General features: G+C 41.4%; 1 protein-coding gene across 1 annotated transcript; it reads left to right on the top strand.

Annotated features, from left to right (window-relative positions):
* Nucleotides 1-288: 288 nt before the first annotated feature.
* Nucleotides 289-21,768, top strand: slc5a7a (solute carrier family 5 member 7a). Its single transcript, XM_071330957.1, has 8 exons — nt 289-537; nt 1,038-1,151; nt 2,586-2,741; nt 2,836-2,984; nt 6,046-6,189; nt 8,357-8,510; nt 13,783-14,000; nt 14,160-21,768. Exons 1-8 carry the CDS (start codon nt 351-353, stop codon nt 14,814-14,816), a joined length of 1,779 nt encoding a protein of 592 aa, XP_071187058.1. The 5' UTR covers nt 289-350; the 3' UTR covers nt 14,817-21,768.
* The last annotated feature ends 4,414 nt before the right edge of the window (nt 21,769-26,182 follow it).

The following is a 26,182-nucleotide window of genomic DNA, read 5'->3' as shown; positions in this document are numbered from 1 at the left end:
AGTTTAACGCCTCAACAGCTCCACGGGCTGCACGAGGATTGTGCGTAATGGGCTTTTTACGCACATACATAGAGACTGTGGAAACTAGTCGGGGATTTAAAAAATGAAGACTGTTGTCTTATTTCTGATGTTATAAAATAGTAACATAATAAATCTAACGAAATGGCCTAACAAAAGATAATTACAAGTATAATGTTTTGTCTTTAATTTGGTATTTTAGTCCATCCATCCCTTCAGTGCCACTTAATTCAATGTCCACATTCGCTCCGCACCCCATCCACGCAGGTCTCAATGCCATCCGGTTCCTATAGCGAAGACACACGGCTCAGCTCGAGCTAAAACAAGACAAGATGACCGGTATCCACGTGGAGGGACTTGCGGCGATCGCCCTCTTCTACGTTCTGATCCTGGCGGTGGGGATCTGGGCAGCGTGGAAGAACAAGCACGCCGGGGAGGCGGAGGGCACGGACCGCAGTGAAACCATCATGGTCGGTGGCAGAGACATTGGTTTATTTGTTGGTGGTTTTACCATGACCGGTGAGTTTCATCGTGTGAATGATTGAAATAGACTAGTCGATTTTCTATTATTTGTAAGTTGATTTCTAAATAAAGGTGATTCTGATTCTAGACGTTTACTAACAGAATGTTGTAGGACCATACCCCCTTTTTTAAATGTTTTACTTGATTGATATAAAAGCGGTTGTAAAACAATATATAGGCTACATAAAGGCTATATATAGGCTACTTCAATTTGATAACTCTTGCTCGATGGTTAGGGGAAATGATTTAACTAAAGACACGAACATGTTGAATTGCAACATTGAACAGCTTTAGAGTTTACAGATAAAAAATACAAATAAAACATTATTCCGTAAAGAAACTCATAATTGGGCCAAGCGTCCATTTTCAAGCACAATTCTAATAAGCGTAATGATGTAACCTTTTTGTAGTTTGCTTTTACGCGCATCACGTTATCATGATTTTACTCTCTGAATTACTGTAGGCTGAACATTTACATTTAGTTGTTGTCATTGCAGCGACCTGGGTTGGTGGTGGATACATTAACGGAACAGCGGAGTACGTCTATCTTCCGGGGTATGGCTTGGCTTGGGCACAAGCGCCCTTTGGATATGCGTTAAGTCTAGTCGTAGGTGAGTCATCTCATTAATAAACAGTGCGTTCGGAAAGTATTCAGACCCCTTGATTTTTTTCCACATTCTGTTACCTTACAGCCTTATTCTAAAATTGATTAAATTGTCAGGGCTCTGGCTGGGCAACTCAAGGACATTGAGACTTGTCCCGAAGCCACTACTGCGTTGTCTTGGCTGTGTGCTTGGGATCATTGTCCTGTTGGAAGGTGAATGTTCGCCCCAGTCTGAGGTCCTGAACACTCTGGAGCAGGTTTTCATCAAGGATCTCTCTGTACTTTGCTCCGTTCATCTTTCCCTCGATCCTGACTAGTCTACCAGTCCCTGCCGCTGAAAAACATCCCCACAGCATGATTCCTCCACCACCATGCTTCACCGTAGGGATGGTGCCAGGTTTCCTCCAGACGTGATGCTTGGCTTTCAGGCCAAAGAGTTCAATCTTGGTTTCATCAGACCAGAGAATCTTGTTTCTCATGGTCAGAGTCCTTTAGGTGCCTCTTGGCAAACTCTAAGCGGGCTGTCAGGTGACTTTTACTGAGGAGTGGCTTCCGTCTGGCCACTCTACCATAAAGGGCTGATTGGTGGAGTGCTGCAGAGATGGTCGTCCTTCTGGAAGGTTCTCCCATCTCCACAGAGGAACTCTGGAGCTCTGTCAGAGTGACCATCGGGTTCTTGGTCACCTCCCTGACCAATGACCTTCTCCCCTGATTGCTCAGTTTGACCGTGTGGCCAGCTCTAGGAAGAGTCTTGGTGGTTCCAATCTTCTTCCATTTAAGAATGATGGAGGCCACTGTGTTCTTGAGGACCTTCAATGCTGCAGACATGTTTTGGTACCCTTCCCCAGATCTGTGCCTCGACACAATCCTGTCTCTGAGCTCTACGGACAATTCCTTCAACTTCATGGCTTGGTTTTTGCTCTGACATGCACTGTCAACTGTGGGACCTTATATAGACAGGTGTGTGCCTTTTCAAATCATGTCCAATCAATTGAATTTACCACAAGTGGACTCCAAGTTGCAGAAACATCTCAAGGATGATCAATGGAAACAGGATGCACCTGAGCTCAATTTCGAGTCTCATAGTAAAGGGTCTGAATACTTATTTAAATCAGGTATTTCAGATTTTTTTAATTTTTAATACATTTGCAAACATTTCTAAAAGCCTGTTTTCGCTTTGTCATTATGGGTTATTGTGCATAGATTGATGAGGGTAATTAAAAATAAAAACATTTTTAGAATAAGGCTGTAACGTAACAGAATGTGGAAAAAGTCAAGGGGTCTGAATACTTTCCAAATGTACTTTATAATAGACTACAGTTTGGAATATATAAATTAACAATGTAGACTTGTGAAATAATCCAAATATATTTTACATTCTTCTGAAAATCCCCCAATATTCTGTGCGTTTAAACCTGCCCAACATGCTTGCCGTGTGCAGGAGGTCTGTTCTTCGCCAAGCCCATGCGTTCCAGAGGTTATGTCACCATGCTGGACCCTTTCCAGCAGAAGTATGGCAAGAGGATGGGCGGTCTGCTCTTCATACCTGCTCTAATGGGAGAGATCTTCTGGTCTGCGGCCATTTTATCTGCTCTGGGCAAGTCATTATGAATGATATTACAGCACAGTGTGATATCTCTGTCTGTGTTGTTACTATCTCTGATCAGGTCCCTGTCTGTCTGTTCCTCTAGGAGCCACACTGAGTGTGATCATAGACATAAACATCAAGATGTCTGTGGTGATCTCTGCCTGTATTGCCATCTTCTACACGTTAGTCGGAGGTCTGTATTCTGTAGCCTACACCGACGTGGTGCAACTCTTCTGTATCTTCCTGGGACTGGTGAGACACTCGGCCCGTACCAAATACTTATTTAAGCTGGACTTAATTTTTGCTTGGGAGTTTGTACTTTGGGGACCATTCCGTTGGGTTCCATTGTAGCTGAAACGTTTGAATTTGAGAAGGAATAGGCACAACTCTAACTATTAAAAACATGATTCTATATTTATACAAATATTAAAAACATGATTCTATATTTATACAACTATTAAAAACATGATTCTATATTTATACAACTATTAAAAACATGATTCTATATTTATACAACTATTAAAAACATGATTCTATATTTCTACAACTATTAAAAACATGATTCTATATTTCTACAACTATTAAAAACATGATTCTATATTTCTACAACTATTAAAAACATGATTCTATATTTCTACAACTATTAAAAACATGATTCTATATTTCTACAACTATTAAAACATGATTCTATATTTCTACAACTATTAAAACATGATTTTATATTTCTACAACTATTAAAACATGATTATATATTTCTACAACTATTAAAAACATGATTCTATATTTCTACAACTATTAAAAACATGATTCTATATTTCTACAACTATTAAAAACATGATTCTATATTTCTACAACTATTAAAAACATGATTCTATATTTCTACAACTATTAAAAACATGATTCTATATTTCTACAACTATTAAAAACATGATTCTATATTTCTACAACTATTAAAAACATGATTCTATATTTCTACAACTATTAAAACATGATTATATATTTCTACAACTATTAAAAACATGATTATATATTTCTACAACTATTAAAAACATGATTCTCTATTTCTACAACTATTTAAAACATGATTCTCTATTTCTACAACTATTTAAAACATGATTCTATATTTCTACAACTATTTAAAACATGATTCTATATTTCTACAACTATTAAAACATGATTCTATATTTCTACAACTATTAAAAACATGATTCTATATTTCTACAACTATTAAAAACATGATTCTATATTTCTACAACTATTTAAAACATGATTCTATATTTATACAACTATTAAAAACATGATTCTATATTTATACAACTATTAAAAACATGATTCTCTATTTATACAACTATTAAAAACATGATTCTCTATTTATACAACTATTTAAAACATGATTCTATATTTATACAACTATTAAAAACATGATTCTCTATTTATACAACTATTAAAAACATGATTCTATATTTATACAACTATTAAAAACATGATTCTCTATTTATACAACTATTTAAAACATGATTCTATATTTATACAACTATTAAAAACATGATTCTATATTTATACAACTATTTAAAACATGATTCTATATTTATACAACTATTAAAAACATGATTCTATATTTATACAACTATTAAAAACATGATTCTATATTTATACAACTATTTAAAACATGATTCTATATTTATACAACTATTTAAAACATGATTCTCTATTTATACAACTATTTAAAACATGATTCTCTATTTATACAACTATTTAAAACATGATTCTCTATTTATACAACTATTTAAAACATGATTCTCTATTTATACAACTATTTAAAACATGATTCTATATTTATACAACTATTAAAAACATGATTCTATATTTATACAACTATTTAAAACATGATTCTATATTTATACAACTATTTAAAACATGATTCTATATTTATACAACTATTAAAAACATGATTCTATATTTATACAACTATTAAAAACATGATTCTATATTTATACAACTATTAAAAACATGATTCTCTATTTATACAACTATTTAAAACATGATTCTATATTTATACAACTATTAAAAACATGATTCTATATTTATACAACTATTTAAAACATGATTCTATATTTATACAACTATTTATAACGTGACATTCCAGCTGTAGCAGTGTGTGTTTGACCCGGGTTTAAAACGTGACATTCCAGCTGTAGCAGTGTGTGTTTGACCCGGGTTTAAAACGTGACATTCCAGCTGTAACAGTGTGTGTTTGACCCGGGTTTAAAACGTGACATTCCAGCTGTAGCAGTGTGTGTTTGACCCGGGTTTATAACGTGACATTCCAGCTGTAGCAGTGTGTGTTTGACCCGGGTTTATAACGTGACATTCCAGCTGTAGCAGTGTGTGTTTGACCCGGGTTTATAACGTGACATTCCAGCTGTAACAGTGTGTGTTTGACCCGGGTTTATAACGTGACATTCCAGCTGTAGCAGTGTGTGTTTGACCCGGGTTTATAACTTGACATTCCAGCTGTAGCAGTGTGTGTTTGACCCGGGTTTAAAACGTGACATTCCAGCTGTAGCAGTGTGTGTTTGACCCGGGTTTAAAACGTGACATTCCAGCTGTAGCAGTCTGTGTTTGACCCGGGTTTATAACGTGACATTCCAGCTGTAACAGTGTGTGTTTGACCCGGGTTTATAACGTGACATTCCAGCTTTAGCAGTGTGTGTTTGACCCGGGTTTATAACGTGACATTCCAGCTGTAGCAGTGTGTGTTTGACCCGGGTTTATAACGTGACATTCCAGCTGTAGCAGTGTGTGTTTGACCCGGGTTTATAACGTGACATTCCGGCTGTAGCAGTGTGTGTTTGACCCGGGTTTAAAACGTGACATTCCAGCTGTAGCAGTGTGTGTTTGACCCGGGTTTAAAACGTGACATTCCAGCTGTAGCAGTGTGTGTTTGACCCGGGTTTATAACGTGACATTCCAGCTGTAGCAGTGTGTGTTTGACCCGGGTTTATAACGTGACATTCCAGCTGTAGCAGTGTGTGTTTGACCCGGGTTTATAACGTGACATTCCAGCTGTAGCAGTGTGTGTTTGACCCGGGTTTATAACGTGACATTCCAGCTGTAGCAGTGTGTGTTTGACCCGGGTTTAAAACGTGACATTCCAGCTGTAGCAGTGAGTGTTTGACCCGGGTTTAAAACGTGACATTCCAGCTGTAGCAGTGTGTGTTTGACCCGGGTTTATAACGTGACATTCCGGCTGTAGCAGTGTGTGTATGACCCGGGTCTGATGTGTTCCTGTGTGTCTCTGTCTCTGTGTCAGTGGGTTTCAGTACCGTTCGCTCTCAGCAACCCAGCGGTGTCCGACATCAAGATCAGTGCCGTGAAGGAGATCTACCAAGCGCCCTGGAAGGGAAACATCAAGAGAGAAGATGCCTGGGTCTGGATAGACAACTTCTGTCTGCTGGTACGTACAGTACTGGATAGGACTGGTTCTGGATAGGACTGGGTCTGGATAGGACTGGGTCTGTCTGCTGGTACGTACAGTACTGGATAGACAACTTCTGTCTGCTGGTACGTACAGTACTGGATAGGACTGGGTCTGTCTGCTGGTACGTACAGTACTGGATAGGACTGGGTCTGTCTGCTGGTACGTACAGTACTGGATAGGACTGGGTCTGTCTGCTGGTACGTACAGTACTGGATAGGACTGGTTCTGAATAGGACTGGGTCTGGATAAGACTGGGTCTGTCTGCTGGTACGTACAGTACTGGATAGACAACTTCTGTCTGCTGGTACGTACAGTACTGGATAGGACTGGTTCTGAATAGGACTGGGTCTGGATAAGACTGGGTCTGTCTGCTGGTACGTACAGTACTGGATAGACAACTTCTGTCTGCTGGTACGTACAGTACTGGATAGGACTGGTTCTGAATAGGACTGGGTCTGGATAAGACTGGGTCTGTCTGCTGGTACGTACAGTACTGGATAGACAACTTCTGTCTGCTGGTACGTACAGTACTGGATAGGACTGGTTCTGAATAGGACTGGGTCTGGATAAGACTGGGTCTGTCTGCTGGTACGTACAGTACTGGATAGACAACTTCTGTCTGCTGGTACGTACAGTACTGGATAGGACTGGTTCTGGATAGGACTGGGTCTGGATAGGACTGGGTCTGTCTGCTGGTACGTACAGTACTGGATAGGACTGGGTCTGTCTGCTGGTACGTACAGTACTGGATAGGACTGGTTCTGGATAGGACTGGGTCTGGATAAGACTGGGTCTGTCTGCTGGTACGTACAGTACTGGATAGGACTGGGTCTGTCTGCTGGTACGTACAGTACTGGATAGGACTGGTTCTGGATAGGACTGGGTCTGGATAGGACTGGGTCTGGATAGGACTGGGTCTGGATAGGACTGGTTCTGAATAGGACTGGGTCTGGATAGGACTGGGTCTGGATAAGACTGGTACTGGATAGGACTGGGTCTGGATAAGACTGGGTCTGGATAGGACTGGGTGTGGATAAGACTGGGTCTGGATAGGACTGGGTCTGGATAAGACTGGGTCTGGATAAGACTGGGTCTGGATAGGTCTGGGTCTGGATAGGACTGGGTCTGGATAGGACTGGGTCTGGATAGGACTGGGTCTGGATAGGACTGGGTCTGGATAAGACTGGGTCTGGATAAGACTGGGTCTGGATAAGACTGGGTCTGGATAGGACTGGGTCTGGATAGGACTGGGTCTGGATAGGACTGGTACTGGATAAGACTGGGTCTGGATAAGACTGGGTCTGGATAGGACTGGGTCTGGATAAGACTGGGTCTGGATAGGACTGGGTCTGGATAAGACTGGGTCTGGATAGGACTGGGTCTGGATAGGACTGGGTCTGGATAAGACTGGGTCTGGATAGGACTGGGTCTGGATAGACTGGGTCTGGATAAGACTGGGTCTGGATAAGACTGGGTCTGGATAGGACTGGGTCTGGATAGGGATAGGACTGGTACTGGATAAGACTGGGTCTGGATAGGACTGGGTCTGGATAGGACTGGGTCTCTCCTTACTGTTTAAGGAGTAGTGATTATGTTCTGATTGTAACGATACTTAATGTTGAATTCACTATCTCCTCTCTGTAATCTAGATGAATTCACTGTCTCCTATGTATTCTAGATGAATTCACAATCTCCTCTCTGTGTTCTAGATGAATTCACTATCTCCTCTCTGTGTTCTAGATGAATTCACTATCTCCTTTCTGTATTCCAGATGAATTCACTATCTCCTCTCTGTATTCTAGATGAATTCACTATCTCCTCTCTGTGTTCTAGATGAATTCACTATCTCCTCTCTGTGTTCTAGATGAATTCACTATCTCCTCTCTGTGTTCTAGATGAATTCACTATCCCCTCTCTGTGTTCTAGATGAATTCACTATCTCCTCTCTGTGTTCTAGATGAATTCACTATCTCCTCTCTGTATTCTAGATGAATTCACTATCTCCTCTCTGTGTTCTAGATGAATTCACTATCTCCTCTCTGTGTTCTAGATGAATTCACTATCTCCTCTCTGTATTCTAGATGAATTCACTATCTCCTCTCTGTGTTCTAGATTAATTCACTATCTCCTCTCTGTATTCTAGATGTTGGGGGGGATTCCCTGGCAGGTATATTTTCAACGAGTTCTCTCTGCCTCTTCAGCTACGTACGCCCAGGTGCTCTCCTTCATCGCCGCTGCAGGGTGCCTGGTCATGGCCGTACCCTCGGTAATGATCGGGGCTATAGGGGCCTCCACAGGTGAGACACGCAGGGACTCACACACACCTGGGGTACAGGTACGGGTATGAACGGTTCTAACTAGGACATCTCGTTCCGTCGTGTTGGTTGATCTATGGTTGTTAGTTGTTTTCCTAACATTCCCAAATGTCTGCGAGTTCCTCATCTGGTAGCCTGATGATGACACGTATTCCTGAGGTATGTCCCCCTGCTGGGCGTTGGGGGGGGTGGATAGAGGGGGTCCGGGGGACACCTCAGGGTGTAACCATGTTTCCCTCAGATCTCTGGAAAGCTCCAGAAAAACATCAGCAGCTGGTCCCTTCATCCATTATGTAGGATCGTTCTCAACCTCTCTCTCTCTCTCTCTGTCTCTCTCTCTCAACCTCTCTCTCCATCTCTCTCTGTCTCTCTTTCTCTCTCTCTCTCTCTCTCTCTGTCTCTCTCTCTCTCCCTCTCTCTCTCTCTATCTCTCTCTCTCTCTCTCTCTCTCTCCCCATCTCTCCATTTACTACTGTGAACTTTGTAAATATTACATCTGAGGAGAAGCAGAAGGGACTGAATTAGGTTTGATCTCCAGGTCTAAACTCCAGCATCAAAGTCCTGCTGAATCACTGTCTGTACACTCAGTTACAGAGTCAGGAATGGGAGGTGAAATGCTACACGTTAAGGGGTGATATATAGTTACAGTAGAACTACGTCCAGTGATGGGAGTTGAAATGTTACGTTAAGGGATGATATATAGTTACAGTAGAACTATGTCCAGTGATGGGAGGTGAAATGCTACACGTTAAGGGATGATATATAGTTACAGTAGAACTACGTCCAGTGATGGGAGGTGAAATGATATGTTAAGGGGTGATATATAGTTACAGCAGAACTTTGTCCAGTGATGGGAGGTGAAATGCTACGTTAAGGGGTGATATATAGTTACAGTAGAACTATGTCCAGTGATGGGAGGTGAAATGCTACGTTAAGGGGTGATATATAGTTACAGTAGAACTATGTCCAGTGATGGGAGGTGAAATGCTACGTTAAGGGGTGATATATAGTTACAGTAGGACTATGTCTAGTGATGGGAGGTGAAATGATACGTTAAGGGGTGATATATAGTTACAGTAGAACTATGTCCAGTGATGGGAGGTGAAATGCTACGTTAAGGGGTGATATATAGTTACAGTAGGACTATGTCCAGTGATGGGAGGTGAAATGCTACGTTAAGGGGTGATATATAGTTACAGTAGGACTATGTCCAGTGATGGGAGGTGAAATGCTACGTTAAGGGGTGATATATAGTTACAGTAGGACTATGTCCAGTGATGGGAGGTGAAATGATACGTTAAGGGGTGATATATAGTTAGAGTAGGACTATGTCCAGTGATGGGAGGTGAAATGCTACGTTAAGGGGTGATATATAGTTACAGTAGGACTATGTCCAGTGATGGGAGGTGAAATGCTACGTTAAGGGATGATATATAGTTACAGTAGGACTATGTCCAGTGATGGGAAGTGAAATGCTACATTAAGGGGTGATATATAGTTACAGTAGCACTACGTCCAGTGATAGGAGGTGAAATGATACGTTAAGGGATGATATATAGTTACAGTAGGACTATGTCCAGTGATGGGAGATGAAATGCTACGTTAAGGGGTGATATATAGTTACAGTAGGACTATGTCCAGTGATGGGAGGTTAAATGCTACGTTAAGGGGTGATATATAGTTACAGTAGAACTATGTCCAGTGATAGGAGGTGAAATGCTACGTTAAGGGATGATATATAGTTACAGTAGAACTATGTCCAGTGATGGGAGGTGAAATGATACGTTAAGGGATGATATATAGTTACAGTAGGACTACGTCCAGTGATGGGAGGTGAAATGCTACGTTAAGGGGTGATATATAGTTACAGTAGGACTACGTCCAGTGATGGGAGGTGAAATGTTACGTTAAGGGATGATATATAGTTACAGTAGAACTATGTCCAGTGATGGGAGGTGAAATGCTACGTTAAGGGGTGATATATAGTTACAGTAGGACTACGTCCAGTGATGGGAGGTGAAATGATATGTTAAGGGGTGATATATAGTTATAGTAGAACTATGTCCAGTGATGGGAGGTGAAATGCTACGTTAAGGGGTGATATATAGTTACAGTAGGACTATGTCCAGTGATGGGAGGTGAAATGCTACATTAAGGGGTGATATATAGTTACAGTAGAACTATGTCCAGTGATGGGAGGTGAAATGCTACGCGTTAAGGGGTGATATATAGTTACAGTAGGACTATGTCCAGTGATGGGAGGTGAAATGCTACGCGTTAAGGGGTGATATATAGTTACAGTAGGACTATGTCCAGTGATGGGCGGTGAAATGATATGTTAAGGGATGATATATAGTTATAGTAGAACTATGTCCAGTGATGGGAGGTGAAATGCTACGTTAAGGGATGATATATAGTTATAGTAGAACTATGTCCAGTGATGGGAGGTGAAATGCTACGTTAAGGGATGATATATAGTTACAGTAGGACTATGTCCAGTGATGGGAGGTGAAATGCTATGTTAAGGGGTGATATATAGTTACAGTAGAACTATGTCCAGTGATGGGAGGTGAAATGCTACGTTAAGGGATGATATATAGTTACAGCAGAACTTTGTCCAGTGATGGGAGGTGAAATGATACGTTAAGGGATGATATATAGTTACAGTAGGACTATGTCCAGTGATGGGAGGTGAAATGCTACGTTAAGGGGTGATATATAGTTACAGTAGGACTACGTCCAGTGATGGGAGGTGAAATGCTACGTTAAGGGGTGATATATAGTTACAGTAGGACTATGTCCAGTGATGGGAGGTGAAATGCTACGTTAAGGGGTGATATATAGTTACAGTAGGACTATGTCCAGTGATGGGAGGTGAAATGCTACGTTAAGGGGTGATATATAGTTACAGTAGGACTATGTCCAGTGATGGGAGGTGAAATGCTACGTTAAGGGGTGATATATAGTTACAGTAGGACTATGTCCAGTGATGGGAGGTGAAATGATACGTTAAGGGGTGATATATAGTTAGAGTAGGACTATGTCCAGTGATGGGAGGTGAAATGCTACGTTAAGGGGTGATATATAGTTACAGTAGGACTATGTCCAGTGATGGGAGGTGAAATGCTACGTTAAGGGATGATATATAGTTACAGTAGGACTATGTCCAGTGATGGGAGGTGAAATGATACGTTAAGGGATGATATATAGTTACAGTAGGACTACGTCCAGTGATGGGAGGTGAAATGCTACGTTAAGGGGTGATATATAGTTACAGTAGGACTACGTCCAGTGATGGGAGGTGAAATGCTACGTTAAGGGATGATATATAGTTACAGTAGAACTATGTCCAGTGATGGGAGGTGAAATGCTACGTTAAGGGGTGATATATAGTTACAGTAGGACTACGTCCAGTGATGGGAGGTGAAATGATATGTTAAGGGGTGATATATAGTTATAGTAGAACTATGTCCAGTGATGGGAGGTGAAATGCTACGTTAAGGGGTGATATATAGTTACAGTAGGACTACGTCCAGTGATGGGAGGTGAAATGCTACATTAAGGGGTGATATATAGTTACAGTAGAACTATGTCCAGTGATGCGAGGTGAAATGCTACGCGTTAAGGGGTGATATATAGTTACAGTAGGACTACGTCCAGTGATGGGAGGTGAAATGCTACGCGTTAAGGGGTGATATATAGTTACAGTAGGACTATGTCCAGTGATGGGCGGTGAAATGATATGTTAAGGGATGATATATAGTTATAGTAGAACTATGTCCAGTGATGGGAGGTGAAATGCTACGTTAAGGGATGATATATAGTTATAGTAGAACTATGTCCAGTGATGGGAGGTGAAATGCTACGTTAAGGGATGATATATAGTTACAGTAGGACTATGTCCAGTGATGGGAGGTGAAATGCTATGTTAAGGGGTGATATATAGTTACAGTAGAACTATGTCCAGTGATGGGAGGTGAAATGCTACGTTAAGGGATGATATATAGTTACAGCAGAACTTTGTCCAGTGATGGGAGGTGAAATGATACGTTAAGGGATGATATATAGTTACAGTAGGACTATGTCCAGTGATAGGAGGTGAAATGCTACGTTAAGGGATGATATATAGTTACAGTAGAACTATGTCCAGTGATGGGAGGTGAAATGATACGTTAAGGGATGATATATAGTTACAGTAGGACTATGTCCAGTGATGGGAGGTGAAATGCTACGTTAAGGGGTGATATATAGTTACAGTAGGACTACGTCCAGTGATGGGAGGTGAAATGCTACGTTAAGGGGTGATATATAGTTACAGTAGGACTACATCCAGTGATGGGAGGTGAAATTCTACGTTAAGGGGTGATATATAGTTACAGTAGGACTATGTCCAGTGATGATGAGCAGCAGCCAATCTGACATGAGTGTTTGTCATCATCTATAAAGCTGCGATGGTGTTGTACTGTTATGCGGGTTCCACATTGGTCTTTCTAACCTGACACACAAGTTCTTCCACAGTTGTAGTTCTTTAGTAGGTTCCTTTGAACGTTGTTCTTCCACAGTTGTAGTTCTTTAGTGGGTTCCTTTGACCGCTGTTCTTCCACAGTTGTAGTTCTTTAGTAGGTTCCTTTGACCGCTGTTCTTCCACAGTTGTAGTTCTTTAGTAGGTTCCTTTGACCGCTGTTCTTCCACAGTTGTAGTTCTTTAGTAGGTTCCTTTGAACGTTGTTCTTCCACAGTTGTAGTTCTTTAGTGGGTTCCTTTGACCGCTGTTCTTCCACAGTTGTAGTTCTTTAGTAGGTTCCTTTGACCGCTGTTCTTCCACAGTTGTAGTTCTTTAGTAGGTTCCTTTGACCGCTGTTCTTCCACAGTTGTAGTTCTTTAGTAGGTTCCTTTGACCGTTGTTCTTCCACAGTTGTAGTTCTTTAGTTGGTTCCTTTGACCGCTGTTCTTCCACAGTTGTAGTTCTTTAGTGGGTTCCTTTGACCGCTGTTCTTCCACAGTTGTAGTTCTTTAGTAGGTTCCTTTGTCCGCTGTTCTTCCACAGTTGTAGTTCTTTAGTCTGTTCCTTAGTTTGACCACTGTCTACATGTTTTTTTGTTGTTCTAAGTTCTAAGTTCTTGGTTCTGGGTTCTTGACTGTGTTGTGTACTGATCCTCCTGTTCCTCAGACTAGAACCAGAGAAACGGAGTCCTTTAGATTCAGCTGTGGTTCCAGGTTCCAAACGCTATGTTGTGTTTCCTGGTGTTCCTCAGACTGGAACCAGACTGCGTATGGACCTGTACCTCCCAAGGAGAGGGACCAGGCAGACATGATATTACCCATAGTCCTTCAGTACCTCTGTCCTCCCTTCGTCTCCTTCTTCGGCCTGGGGGCGGTCTCTGCTGCCGTGATGTCATCCGCCGACTCCTCCATCCTATCAGCTAGCTCCATGTTCGCTCGGAACATCTACCAGCTGGCCTTCCGCCAATCGGTGAGTTGGGAAGGGGGCGGGACTAAAAAAAAACACCACTTACTACATCCCGTTTACAAAATATCTGAACATCATAGAAGCAGTTGAGCCACTGTTCTCTGTGTTGGTGTGTGTTGTGTGTGTGTGTAACATTGTACCCCCCCCCCCTCCCCCCCCCAGGCATCGGACACCGAGATCGTGTGGGTGATGCGCGTCACCATCTTTGTGTTCGGCGGCCTGGCCACGGCGATGGCGTTGCTAACGGGGACAGTGTACGGGCTGTGGTACCTGAGCTCCGACCTGGTCTACGTTATCATCTTCCCTCAGCTCATCTCTGTTCTCTTCGTCAAGGGAACCAACACGTACGGCTCCGTCGCCGCCTACGTCTTTGGTCTGATCCTGAGGATCGGAGGAGGGGAACCCTACCTCTCGCTACCCCCTTTCATCTACTACCCCGGCTGGCAGCTGGAGGACCGGATCCATCATCTGACTGGAGAGGTGGAGCACATAGTGGTGCAGAAATTCCCTTTTAAGACCGTCTCCATGTTGGCCTCCTTCCTGGGCAACGTGGCTTTCTCCTACCTGGCCAAGTATCTGTTTGAGAGCGGCAAGTTGTTGCCCAAGTATGATTTCTTGGACGCGGTGTTGGCCCAGCACAGTATAGAGAACATGGACAAGACCACGTTGGTCAATCGTAACAACATCGTACTGTCTGAGATGGCGCCTGTCAAACCGCGGCTCAGCGTTCAACTGGCGGCTGCGTTCACACGCAGAGATACTCTGGCTGAGGAGGACTCTAGTCCCGAAGACAGCCCCAACCACGACATCCGGGAATAAACCCCCCTTGAACCGGGAACGTCTGGGAACGTAAAGAGACTAAAGAGAGGACTGAAGTGACGGAGACTGAAATACATATTTGACTAGTTTTGATATTTAACCCCTTTGATTTGATCCCCATCATGGTGAGTTATGAAGATGGAACAGAATAAATGGCATGGAGATAATGACATATATTGGGGCGGTAGTGTAGCCTAGTAGTTAGAGCATTGGACTAGTAACCGAAAGGTTGCAAGATCGAATCCCAGAGCCGACATGGCTCGGGGATCGTTCTGCCCCTGAACAAGGCAGTTTAACCCACTGTTCCTAGGCCGTCATTGTAAATATGAATTTGTTCTTAGTTAAATAAAGGTAAAAAATAAAATACAAATAAATAAGAGGACATTATGAAGATGGAACAGAATAGATGGCATGGAGATAAGAGGACATCATGAAGATGGAACAGAATAGATGGCATGGAGATAAGAGGACATCATGAAGATGGAACAGAATAGATGGCACGGAGATAAGAGGACATCATGAAGATGGAACAGAATAGATGGCATGGAGATAAGAGGACATCATGAAGATGGAACAGAATAGATGGCATGGAGATAAGAGGACATCATGAAGATGGAACAGAATAGATGGCATGGAGATAAGAGGACATTATGAAGATGGAACAGAATAGATGGCACGGAGATAAGAGGACATCATGAAGATGGAACAGAATAGATGGCATGGAGATAAGAGGACATTATGAAGATGGAACAGAATAGATGGCATGGAGATAAGAGGACATTATGAAGATGGAACAGAATAGATGGCATGGAGATAAGAGGACATTATGAAGATGGAACAGAATAGATGGCATGGAGATAAGAGGACATTATGAAGATGGAACAGAATAGATGGCATGGAGATAAGAGGACATTATGAAGATGGAACAGAATAGATGGCATGGAGATAAGAGGACATCATGAAGATGGAACAGAATAGATGGCACGGAGATAAGAGGACATTATGAAGATGGAACAGAATAGATGGCATGGAGATAAGAGGACATTATGAAGATGGAACAGAATAGATGGCATGGAGATAAGAGGACATCATGAAGATGGAACAGAATAGATGGCATGGAGATAAGAGGACATTATGAAGATGGAACAGAATAGATGGCATGGAGATAAGAGGACATTATGAAGATGGAACAGAATAGATGGCATGGAGATAAGAGGACATCATGAAGATGGAACAGAATAGATGGCATGGAGATAAGAGGACATCATGAAGATGGAACAGAATAGATGGCATGGAGATAAGAGGACATCATGAAGATGGAACAGAATAGATGGCATGGAGATAAGAGGACATTATGAAGATGGAACAGAATAGATGGCATGGAGATAAGAGGACATTATGAAGATGGAACAGAATAGATGGCATGGAGATAAGAGGACATTATGAAGATGGAACAGAATAGATGGCATGGAGATAAGAGGACATTATGAAGATGTAACAGAATAGATGGCATGGAGATAAGAGGACATTATGAAGCTGGAACAGAATAGATGGCATGGAGATAAGAGGACATTATGAAGATGGAACAGAATAGATGGCATGGAGATAAGAGGACATTATGAAGATGGAACAGAATAGATGGCATGGAGATAAGAGGACATTATGAAGATGGAACAGAATAGATGGCATGGAGATAAGAGGACATTATGAAGATGGAACAGAATAGATGGCATGGAGATAAGAGGACATCATGAAGATGGAACAGAATAGATGGCATGGAGATAAGAGGACATTATGAAGATGGAACAGAATAGATGGCATGGAGATAAGAGGACATTATGAAGATGGAACAGAATAGATGGCATGGAGATAAGAGGACATTATGAAGATCGAACAGAATAGATGGCATGGAGATAAGAGGACATCATGAAGATGGAACAGAATAGATGGCATGGAGATAAGAGGACATTATGAAGATGGAACAGAATAGATGGCATGGAGATAAGAGGACATCATGAAGATGGAACAGAATAGATGGCATGGAGATAAGAGGACATTATGAAGATGGAACAGAATAGATGGCATGGAGATAAGAGGACATTATGAAGATGGAACAGAATAGATGGCATGGAGATAAGAGGACATCATGAAGATGGAACAGAATAGATGGCATGGAGATAAGAGGACATTATGAAGATGGAACAGAATAGATGGCACGGAGATAAGAGGACATCATGAAGATGGAACAGAATAGATGGCACGGAGATAAGAGGACATTATGAAGATGGAACAGAATAGATGGCATGGAGATAAGAGGACATCATGAAGATGGAACAGAATAGATGGCATGGAGATAAGAGGACATTATGAAGATGGAACAGAATAGATGGCATGGAGATAAGAGGACATTATGAAGATGGAACAGAATAGATGGCATGGAGATAAGAGGACATCATGAAGATGGAACAGAATAGATGGCATGGAGATAAGAGGACATCATGAAGATGGAACAGAATAGATGGCATGGAGATAAGAGGACATCATGAAGATGGAACAGAATAGATGGCATGGAGATAAGAGGACATTATGAAGATGGAACAGAATAGATGGCATGGAGATAAGAGGACATTATGAAGATGGAACAGAATAGATGGCATGGAGATAAGAGGACATCATGAAGATGGAACAGAATAGATGGCATGGAGATAAGAGGACATCATGAAGATGGAACAGAATAGATGGCATGGAGATAAGAGGACATTATGAAGATGGAACAGAATAGATGGCATGGAGATAAGAGGACATTATGAAGATGGAACAGAATCGATGGCATGGAGATAAGAGGACATTATGAAGATGGAACAGAATAGATGGCATGGAGATAAGAGGACATCATGAAGATGGAACAGAATAGATGGCATGGAGATAAGAGGACATTATGAAGATGGAACAGAATAGATGGCATGGAGATAAGAGGACATCATGAAGATGGAACAGAATAGATGGCATGGAGATAAGAGGACATCATGAAGATGGAACAGAATAGATGGCATGGAGATAAGAGGACATTATGAAGATGGAACAGAATAGATGGCATGGAGATAAGAGGACATTATGAAGATGGAACAGAATAGATGGCATGGAGATAAGAGGACATCATGAAGATGGAACAGAATAGATGGCATGGAGATAAGAGGACATCATGAAGATGGAACAGAATAGATGGCATGGAGATAAGAGGACATCATGAAGATGGAACAGAATAGATGGCATGGAGATAAGAGGACATTATGAAGATGGAACAGAATAGATGGCACGGAGATAAGAGGACATTATGAAGATGGAACAGAATAGATGGCATGGAGATAAGAGGACATTATGAAGATGGAACAGAATAGATGGCACGGAGATAAGAGGACATCATGAAGATGGAACAGAATAGATGGCATGGAGATAAGAGGACATTATGAAGATGGAACAGAATAGATGGCATGGAGATAAGAGGACATTATGAAGATGGAACAGAATAGATGGCATGGAGATAAGAGGACATTATGAAGATGGAACAGAATAGATGGCACGGAGATAAGAGGACATCATGAAGATGGAACAGAATAGATGGCATGGAGATAAGAGGACATTATGAAGATGGAACAGAATAGATGGCATGGAGATAAGAGGACATTATGAAGATGGAACAGAATAGATGGCATGGAGATAAGAGGACATTATGAAGATGGAACAGAATAGATGGCATGGAGATAAGAGGACATTATGAAGATGTAACAGAATAGATGGCATGGAGATAAGAGGACATTATGAAGATGGAACAGAATAGATGGCATGGAGATAAGAGGACATTATGAAGATGGAACAGAATAGATGGCATGGAGATAAGAGGACATTATGAAGATGGAACAGAATAGATGGCATGGAGATAAGAGGACATCATGAAGATGGAACAGAATCGATGGCATGGAGATAAGAGGACATCATTGGTACAGTGTCGTTGACATAAGACACAAGACTAATGTTGCTGCTGAACGTGTGTCACCGGTGGAGAACGGACCGCCATTTTGCTACGTATCAGACCTGAACTCTGTCTCCCTGGTCTCCGTCTGTGATGAAATGGCCCTGGGTCATAATGGGATAAAGAAGTAATCGTATTGGGACATGTACAGAGACTTTAAAAAAAAAACAGAGTTTGATCCGATACAAATGGTATTGAGCCAGAATGGACAGACAGCGTACAGATGCAATAATGACAGGAAAGAGTATAAAGATGGAAATAATTTGTCACAGTTATTTTAGTAACAAACAGCAACACTTAGTCTTTAATTTGATTGGTGAATTACGTTTTGGTCTGAATGGGAAGTGTAATGTTCTGAGACGTATCGTAGAAAGATAAACATCTCAAATAAGCAGACGGACAATAATTTATCATCAATATTACTGGTTCAGGATGATGGACAAGGGGGAAGTCCACTGTACTGTTATATGATTGGTTCAGGATGATGGACAAGGGGGAAGTCCACTGTACTGTTATATGATTGGTTCAGGATGATGGACAAGGGGGAAGTCCACTGTACTGTTATATACTGGTTCAGGATGATGGACAAGGGGGAAGTCCACTGTACTGTTATATGATTGGTTCAGGATGATGGACAAGGGGGAAGTCCACTGTACTGTTATATGATTGGTTCAGGATGATGGACAAGGGGGAAGTCCACTGTACTGTTATATTACTGGTTCAGGATGATGGACAAGGGGGAAGTCCACTGTACTGTTATATTACTGGTTCAGGATGATGGACAAGGGGGAAGTCCACTGTACTGTTATATGATTGGTTCAGGATGATGGACAAGGGGGAAGTCCACTGTACTGTTATATACTGGTTCAGGATGATGGACAAAGGGGAAGTCCACTGTACTGTTATATACTGGTTCAGGATGATGGACAAAGGGGGAATACACTGTACTGTTATATACTGGTACAGGATGATGGACAAAGGGGGAATACACTGTACTGTTATATACTGGTTCAGGATGATGGACAAAGGGGGAATACACTGTACTGTTATATACTGGTACAGGATGATGGACAAAGGGGGAATACACTGTACTGTTATATACTGGTACAGGATGATGGACAAAGGGGAAATCCCTTTTGATTTGAAGGAAACCTTCCATTGTAGAAGTGGTCAGAAAGTGACTTTTTTGACTTGATAGCCAAAAGAGATAAAGTTGACTTACTTTCCCTACCCTTCCTCCCTTACCCTACCACGAGACTGGAAAAGATAAACGGTTGAGATATCCTGCCTTACCATGAGACAGGAAAAGACAAACAGTTGAGACATCCTTCCTTACCATGAGACAGGAACAGACAAAACGGTTGAGATATCCTGTCTTACCATGAGACTGGAAAATATGAATTGTTGAGATTGATATAATTTATTAAAAGCAACAGGGTTGTCAAACTATTTTAATAATTTCAACAACAACCAAACGATGTCAGGCACAACGCAAACCCGTCAGATGACGTAACGGAGGGTCTCCGCTACAACATCTGGGAATATGGAGAGTAAGAAAATACACGCTTTTACATCGTTGACGTTAAAGATAAAAGAAAATGTCATTATTTTAAAAAATAAATTATTAAATTGTTTGACAACCCTGACAAAATTCTGTGACAACATGGCAACAGATGTTGCTCATGTGGCATGTTAAGATCAGTGTGTGAATAGAGTCCGAGGGTAAGCTTTTAAATTATATCAAACTCAACAATTCATATTTTCCAGTGATGATACGTGTCTCACGGTCGAGTGGAGAACACCAGAATGGTTCAACTTTCAACACCTTTTATCTCCTGCTACTTTCTGACCACGACTTCCACGGACAAACACGTAGAGAGAAACGTTTGGTTTTAAATCGAAAAGGGACATTTAAGTCATTTAGCAGACGCTCTTATCCAGAGCGACTTACAACGCTCTCAAACGCTCTCAAAAAAATGGTATTGAATTCAAAATGGCTTTTCCCCCCCCACACAACACTGTTACTGTGAATTATATCCGAGTATAGACAGCAGCTTATCATAAGAGGTTATTTCAAACATTTTAAAGTATCCTTTCAAAAAAACAATACTCTTATTACCATGTTGAGTAGAAAACCTACAGAAATAGGTAGTCGATTTACAGCACTGTACAATACAATACACGCAAGTCACTTTGATTAATTCAATGTTGGGTATACAAACCTGATTTGTATTTAATGATATAAAATCTACATGAAAGGAAACAAACAGCAAAGTATTTATAGTAAAATGTAGTAGTTTAATGGCTTTAATTACATGCTTTTGGTTTTAAATGGTGACTTATGTCATAACGTCTACAGCGGTTACTAGGATATTACTAAAGGTCTGTCTATATACAGCCTTACTGGGTTATTACTAAAGGCCTGTCTATATACAGCCTTACTGGGTTATTACTAAAGGCCTGTCTATATACAGCCTTACTGGGTTATTACTAAAGGCCTGTCTATATACAGCCTTACTGGGTTATTACTAAAGGCCTGTCTATATACAGCCTTACTGGGTTATTACTAAAGGCCTGTCTATATACAGCCTTACTGGGTTATTCCGTGGGTTACAGTCCGAAATGTATGTAGTTATTTGTTGTCAACAGCATTGTACAGTGTTTTGTGTGACGTGTATCTGTATATAATATAATATAATAATACGTATATTTGTATATAATTATATGTGTATCTGTATATAATAATAATATGTATCTGTATATAATATGAAGAAATACATTTTAAACAGACGATAACGGTAGAAGTTGTATATGAGTTTGACAACAGAGAGCCCTGACTAAATCTTACTAAATCTTTATTTATTTTTGATGTCTTTAAAAAGAAACAATGCTGAAATTGAATAAATTATATTATTTAAACAATTTAATGTCTAATGTTTTTGTAGTTGCGCTGTCGTTATAGAAAGAGTCCTATATCAACATGTTCTCATTTGGAATCTGCATTTAGTTTATCAACATACAGTACAGTTTAGTTTATCTACATACAGTTTAGTTTATCTACATACAGTTTAGTTTATCTACATACAGTTTAGTTTATCTACATACAGTTTAGTTTAATTTATCTACAGTTTAGTTTAATTTATCTACATACAGTTTAGTTTATCTACATACAGTTTAGTTTATCTACATACAGTTTAGTTTATCTACATACAGTTTAGTTTATCTACATACAGTTTAGTTTATCTACATACCGTTTAGTTTATCTACATACAGTTTAGTTTATCTGCATACAGTTTAGTTTATCTACATACAGTTTAGTTTATCTATATACAGTTTAGTTTATCTACATACTGTTTAGTTTATCTACATACAGTTTAGTTTATCTACATACAGTTTAGTTTATCTACATACTGTTTAGTTTATCTACATACAGTTTAGTTTATCTACATACAGTTTAGTTTATCTACATACCGTTTAGTTTATCAACATACAGTTTAGTTTATCTACATACAGTACAGTTTAGTTTATCTACATACAGTTTAGTTTATCTACATACAGTTTAGTTTATCTACGTACAGTTTAGTTTATCTACGTACAGTTTAGTTTATCTACATACAGTTTAGTTTATCAACATACAGTTTAGTTTATCTACATACAGTTTAGTTTATCAACATACAGTTTAGTTTATCTACATACAGTTTAGTTTATCTACATACAGTTTAGTTTATCTACATACAGTTTAGTTTATCTACGTACAGTTTAGTTTATCTACGTACAGTTTAGTTTATCAACATACAGTTTAGTTTATCTACATACAGTTTAGTTTATCTACGTACAGTTTAGTTTATCTACATACAGTTTAGTTTATCTACATACAGTTTAGTTTATCTACATACAGTTTAGTTTATCTGCATACAGTTTAGTTTATCTATATACATTTTAGTTTATCTGCATACAGTTTAGTTTATCAACATACAGTTTAGTTGATCTATATACAGTTTAGTTTATCAACATAGAGTTTAGTTTATCTACATACAGTTTAGTTTATCTACATACAGTTTAGTTTATCTACATACAGTTTAGTTTATCTATATACAGTTTAGTTTATCTATATACAGTTTAGTTTATCTATATACAGTTTAGTTTATCTACATACAGTTTAGTTTAGTTTATCAACATACAGTTTAGTTTAGTTTATCTACATACCGTTTAGTTTAGTTTATCTATATACAGTTTAGTTTATCTACATACAGTTTAGTTTATCAACATACAGTTTAGTTTATCTACATACAGTTTAGTTTAGTTTATCTATATACAGTTTAGTTTATCTGTCACGTTCCTGACCTGTTTTCTCTTGTTTTGTATGTGTTTATTGGTCAGGGCGTGAGCGGGGTGGGCATTTCTATGTGTTGTGTTTCTATGTTGGGTTAAAGGGTTGCCTGGTATGGCTCTCAATTAGAGGCAGGTGTTTGGCATTTCCTCTGATTGAGAGTCATATTAAGGTAGGTTGTTCTCACTGTTTGTTTGTGGGTGATTGTCTCCTGTGTCAGTGTTTGTCGCACCATACGGGACTGTCTCGGTTGATCTACATACAGTTTAGTTTATCTATATACAGTACAGTTTAGTTTATCTACATACAGTATAGTTTATCATCAGGCCTTGGGGATTTTTAATGTTCCTGTTTTTGCTGTTTGTCATTTTCCCCGTCTGACATCACAATGAACCCTCCCAGCCTCCCAACCACAGCCCTTTGCTGCTCTTCTTTCTCAGTGAAATGTTTTAAAATGGTGGCCGAAAGGGAGAGAAGTCTCTCTCTAATAGTTACCCTCCTGTTAACTATAGTCTAGTCCTGTCACTGAGGAGAGAGAGAAGACTCTCTGTTACCCTCCTGTTAACTGTAGTCTAGTCCTGTCACTGAGGAGAGAGAGAAGACTCTCTGTTACCCTCCTGTTAACTATAGTCTAGTCCTGTCACTGAGGAGAGAGAGAAGACTCCCTGTTACCCTCCTGTTAACTATAGTCTAGTCCTGTCACTGAGGAGAGAGAGAAGACTCTCTGTTACCCTCCTGTTAACTATAGTCTAGTCCTGTCACTGAGGAGAGAGAGAAGACTCCCTGTTACCCTCCTGTTAACTATAGTCTAGTCCTGTCACTGAGGAGAGAGAGAAGACTCTCTGTTACCCTCCTGTTAACTAGTCTAGTCCTGTCACTGAGGAGAGAGAGGAGACTCCCTGTTACCCTCCTGTTAACTATAGTCTAGTCCTGTCACTGAGGAGAGAGAGAAGACTCTCTGTTACCCTCCTGTTAACTATAGTCTAGTTCTGTCACTGAGGAGAGAGAGAAGACTCTCTGTTACCCTCCTGTTAACTATAGTCTAGTCCTGTCACTGAGGAGAGAGAGGAGACTCCCTGTTACCCTCCTGTTAACTATAGTCTAGTCCTGTCACTGAGGAGAGAGAGAAGACTCTCTGTTACCCTCCTGTTAACTATAGTCTAGTCCTGTCACTGAGGAGAGAGAGAAGACTCTCTGTTACCCTCCTGTTAACTATAGTCTAGTCCTGTCACTGAGGAGAGAGAGGAGACTCTCTGTTACCCTCCTGTTAACTATAGTCTAGTCCTGTCACTGAGGAGAGAGAGAAGACTCTCTGTTAGCCAATGTCAATTGGTAGGCAACTCTGGAAGCCAGCGTCGATTGGTAGGCGACTCTGATAGCCAGCGTCGATTGGTACACGACTCTGGAAGCCAGCGTCGATTGGTAGGGGACTCTGGAAGCCAGCGTCGATTGGTAGGGGACTCTGAAAGCCAGCGTCGATTGGTAGGGGACTCTGATAGCCAGCGTCGATTGGTAGGCGACTCTGGAAGCCAGCGTCGATTGGTAGGGGACTCTGGAAGCCAGCGTCGATTGGTAGGGGACTCTGATAGCCAGCGTCGATTGGTAGGCGACTCTGGAAGCCAGCGTCGATTGGTAGGGGACTCTGGAAGCCAGCGTCGATTGGTAGGGGACTCTGATAGCCAGCGTCGATTGGTAGGCAACTCTGGAAGCCAGCGTCGATTGTTAGGGGACTCTGATAGCCAGCGTCGATTGGTAGGGGTCTCTGATAGCCAGCGTCGATTGGTAGGCGACTCTGGAAGCCAGCGTCGATTGGTAGGGGACTCTGATAGCCAGCGTCGATTGGTAGGGGACTCTGATAGCCAGCGTCGATTGGTAGGCGACTCTGGAAGCCAGCGTCGATTGGTAGGGGACTCTGGAAGCCAGCGTCGATTGGTAGGCAACTCTGATAGCCAGCTTCGATTGGTAGGGGACTCTGATAGCCAGCGTCGATTGGTAGGCGACTATGATAGCCAGCGTCGATTGGTAGGGGACTCTGGAAGCCAGCATCGATTGGTAGGCGACTCTAATAGCCAGCGTCGATTGGTAGGCGACTCTGATAGCCAGCGTCGATTGGTAGGGGACTCTGATAGCTAGCGTCGATTGGTAGGGGACTCTGATAGCCAGCGTCGATTGGTAGGGGACTCTGGAAGCCTGCATCGATTGGTAGGCGACTCTGATAGCCAGCGTCAATTGGTAGGGGACTCTGGAAGCCAGCGTCAATTGGTAGGCGACTCTGATAGCCAGCGTCGATTGGTAGGGGACTCTGGAAGCCTGCGTCGATTGGTAGGGGACTCTGGAAGCCAGCGTCGATTGGTAGGGGACTCTGGAAGCCAGCGTCGATTGGTAGGCAACTCTGGAAGAAGCGTCGATTGGTAGGGGACTCTGGATGCCAGCTTCGATTGGTAGGCGACTCTGGAAGCCAGCGTCGATTGGTAGGCGACTCTGGAAGCCAGCGTCGATTGGTAGGCGACTCTGGAAGCCAGCGTCGATTGGTAGGCGACTCTGGAAGCCAGCGTCGATTGGTAGGGGACTCTGATAGCCAGCGTCGATTGGTAGGGGATTCTGATAGCCAGCGTCGATTGGTAGGCGACTCTGGAAGCCAGCGTCGATTGGTAGGGGACTCTGGAAGCCAGCGTCGATTGGTAGGCAACTCTGATAGCCAGCTTCGATTGGTAGGGGACTCTGATAGCCAGCGTCGATTGGTAGGCGACTATGATAGCCAGCGTCGATTTGGTAGGGGACTCTGGAAGCCAGCATCGATTGGTAGGCGACTAATAGCCAGCGTCGATTGGTAGGCGACTATGATAGCCAGCGTCGATTGGTAGGGGACTCTGATAGCTAGCGTCGATTGGTAGGGGACTCTGATAGCCAGCGTCGATTGGTAGGGGACTCTGGAAGCCTGCATCGATTGGTAGGCGACTCTGATAGCCAGCGTCAATTGGTAGGGGACTCTGGAAGCCAGCGTCA

The sequence above is a fragment of the Salvelinus alpinus genome, chromosome 10 (assembly GCF_045679555.1).
Source record: "Salvelinus alpinus chromosome 10, SLU_Salpinus.1, whole genome shotgun sequence".
Classification (NCBI taxonomy): domain Eukaryota; kingdom Metazoa; phylum Chordata; class Actinopteri; order Salmoniformes; family Salmonidae; genus Salvelinus; species Salvelinus alpinus.
This window is presented reverse-complemented; position numbering and strand designations above follow the sequence as displayed.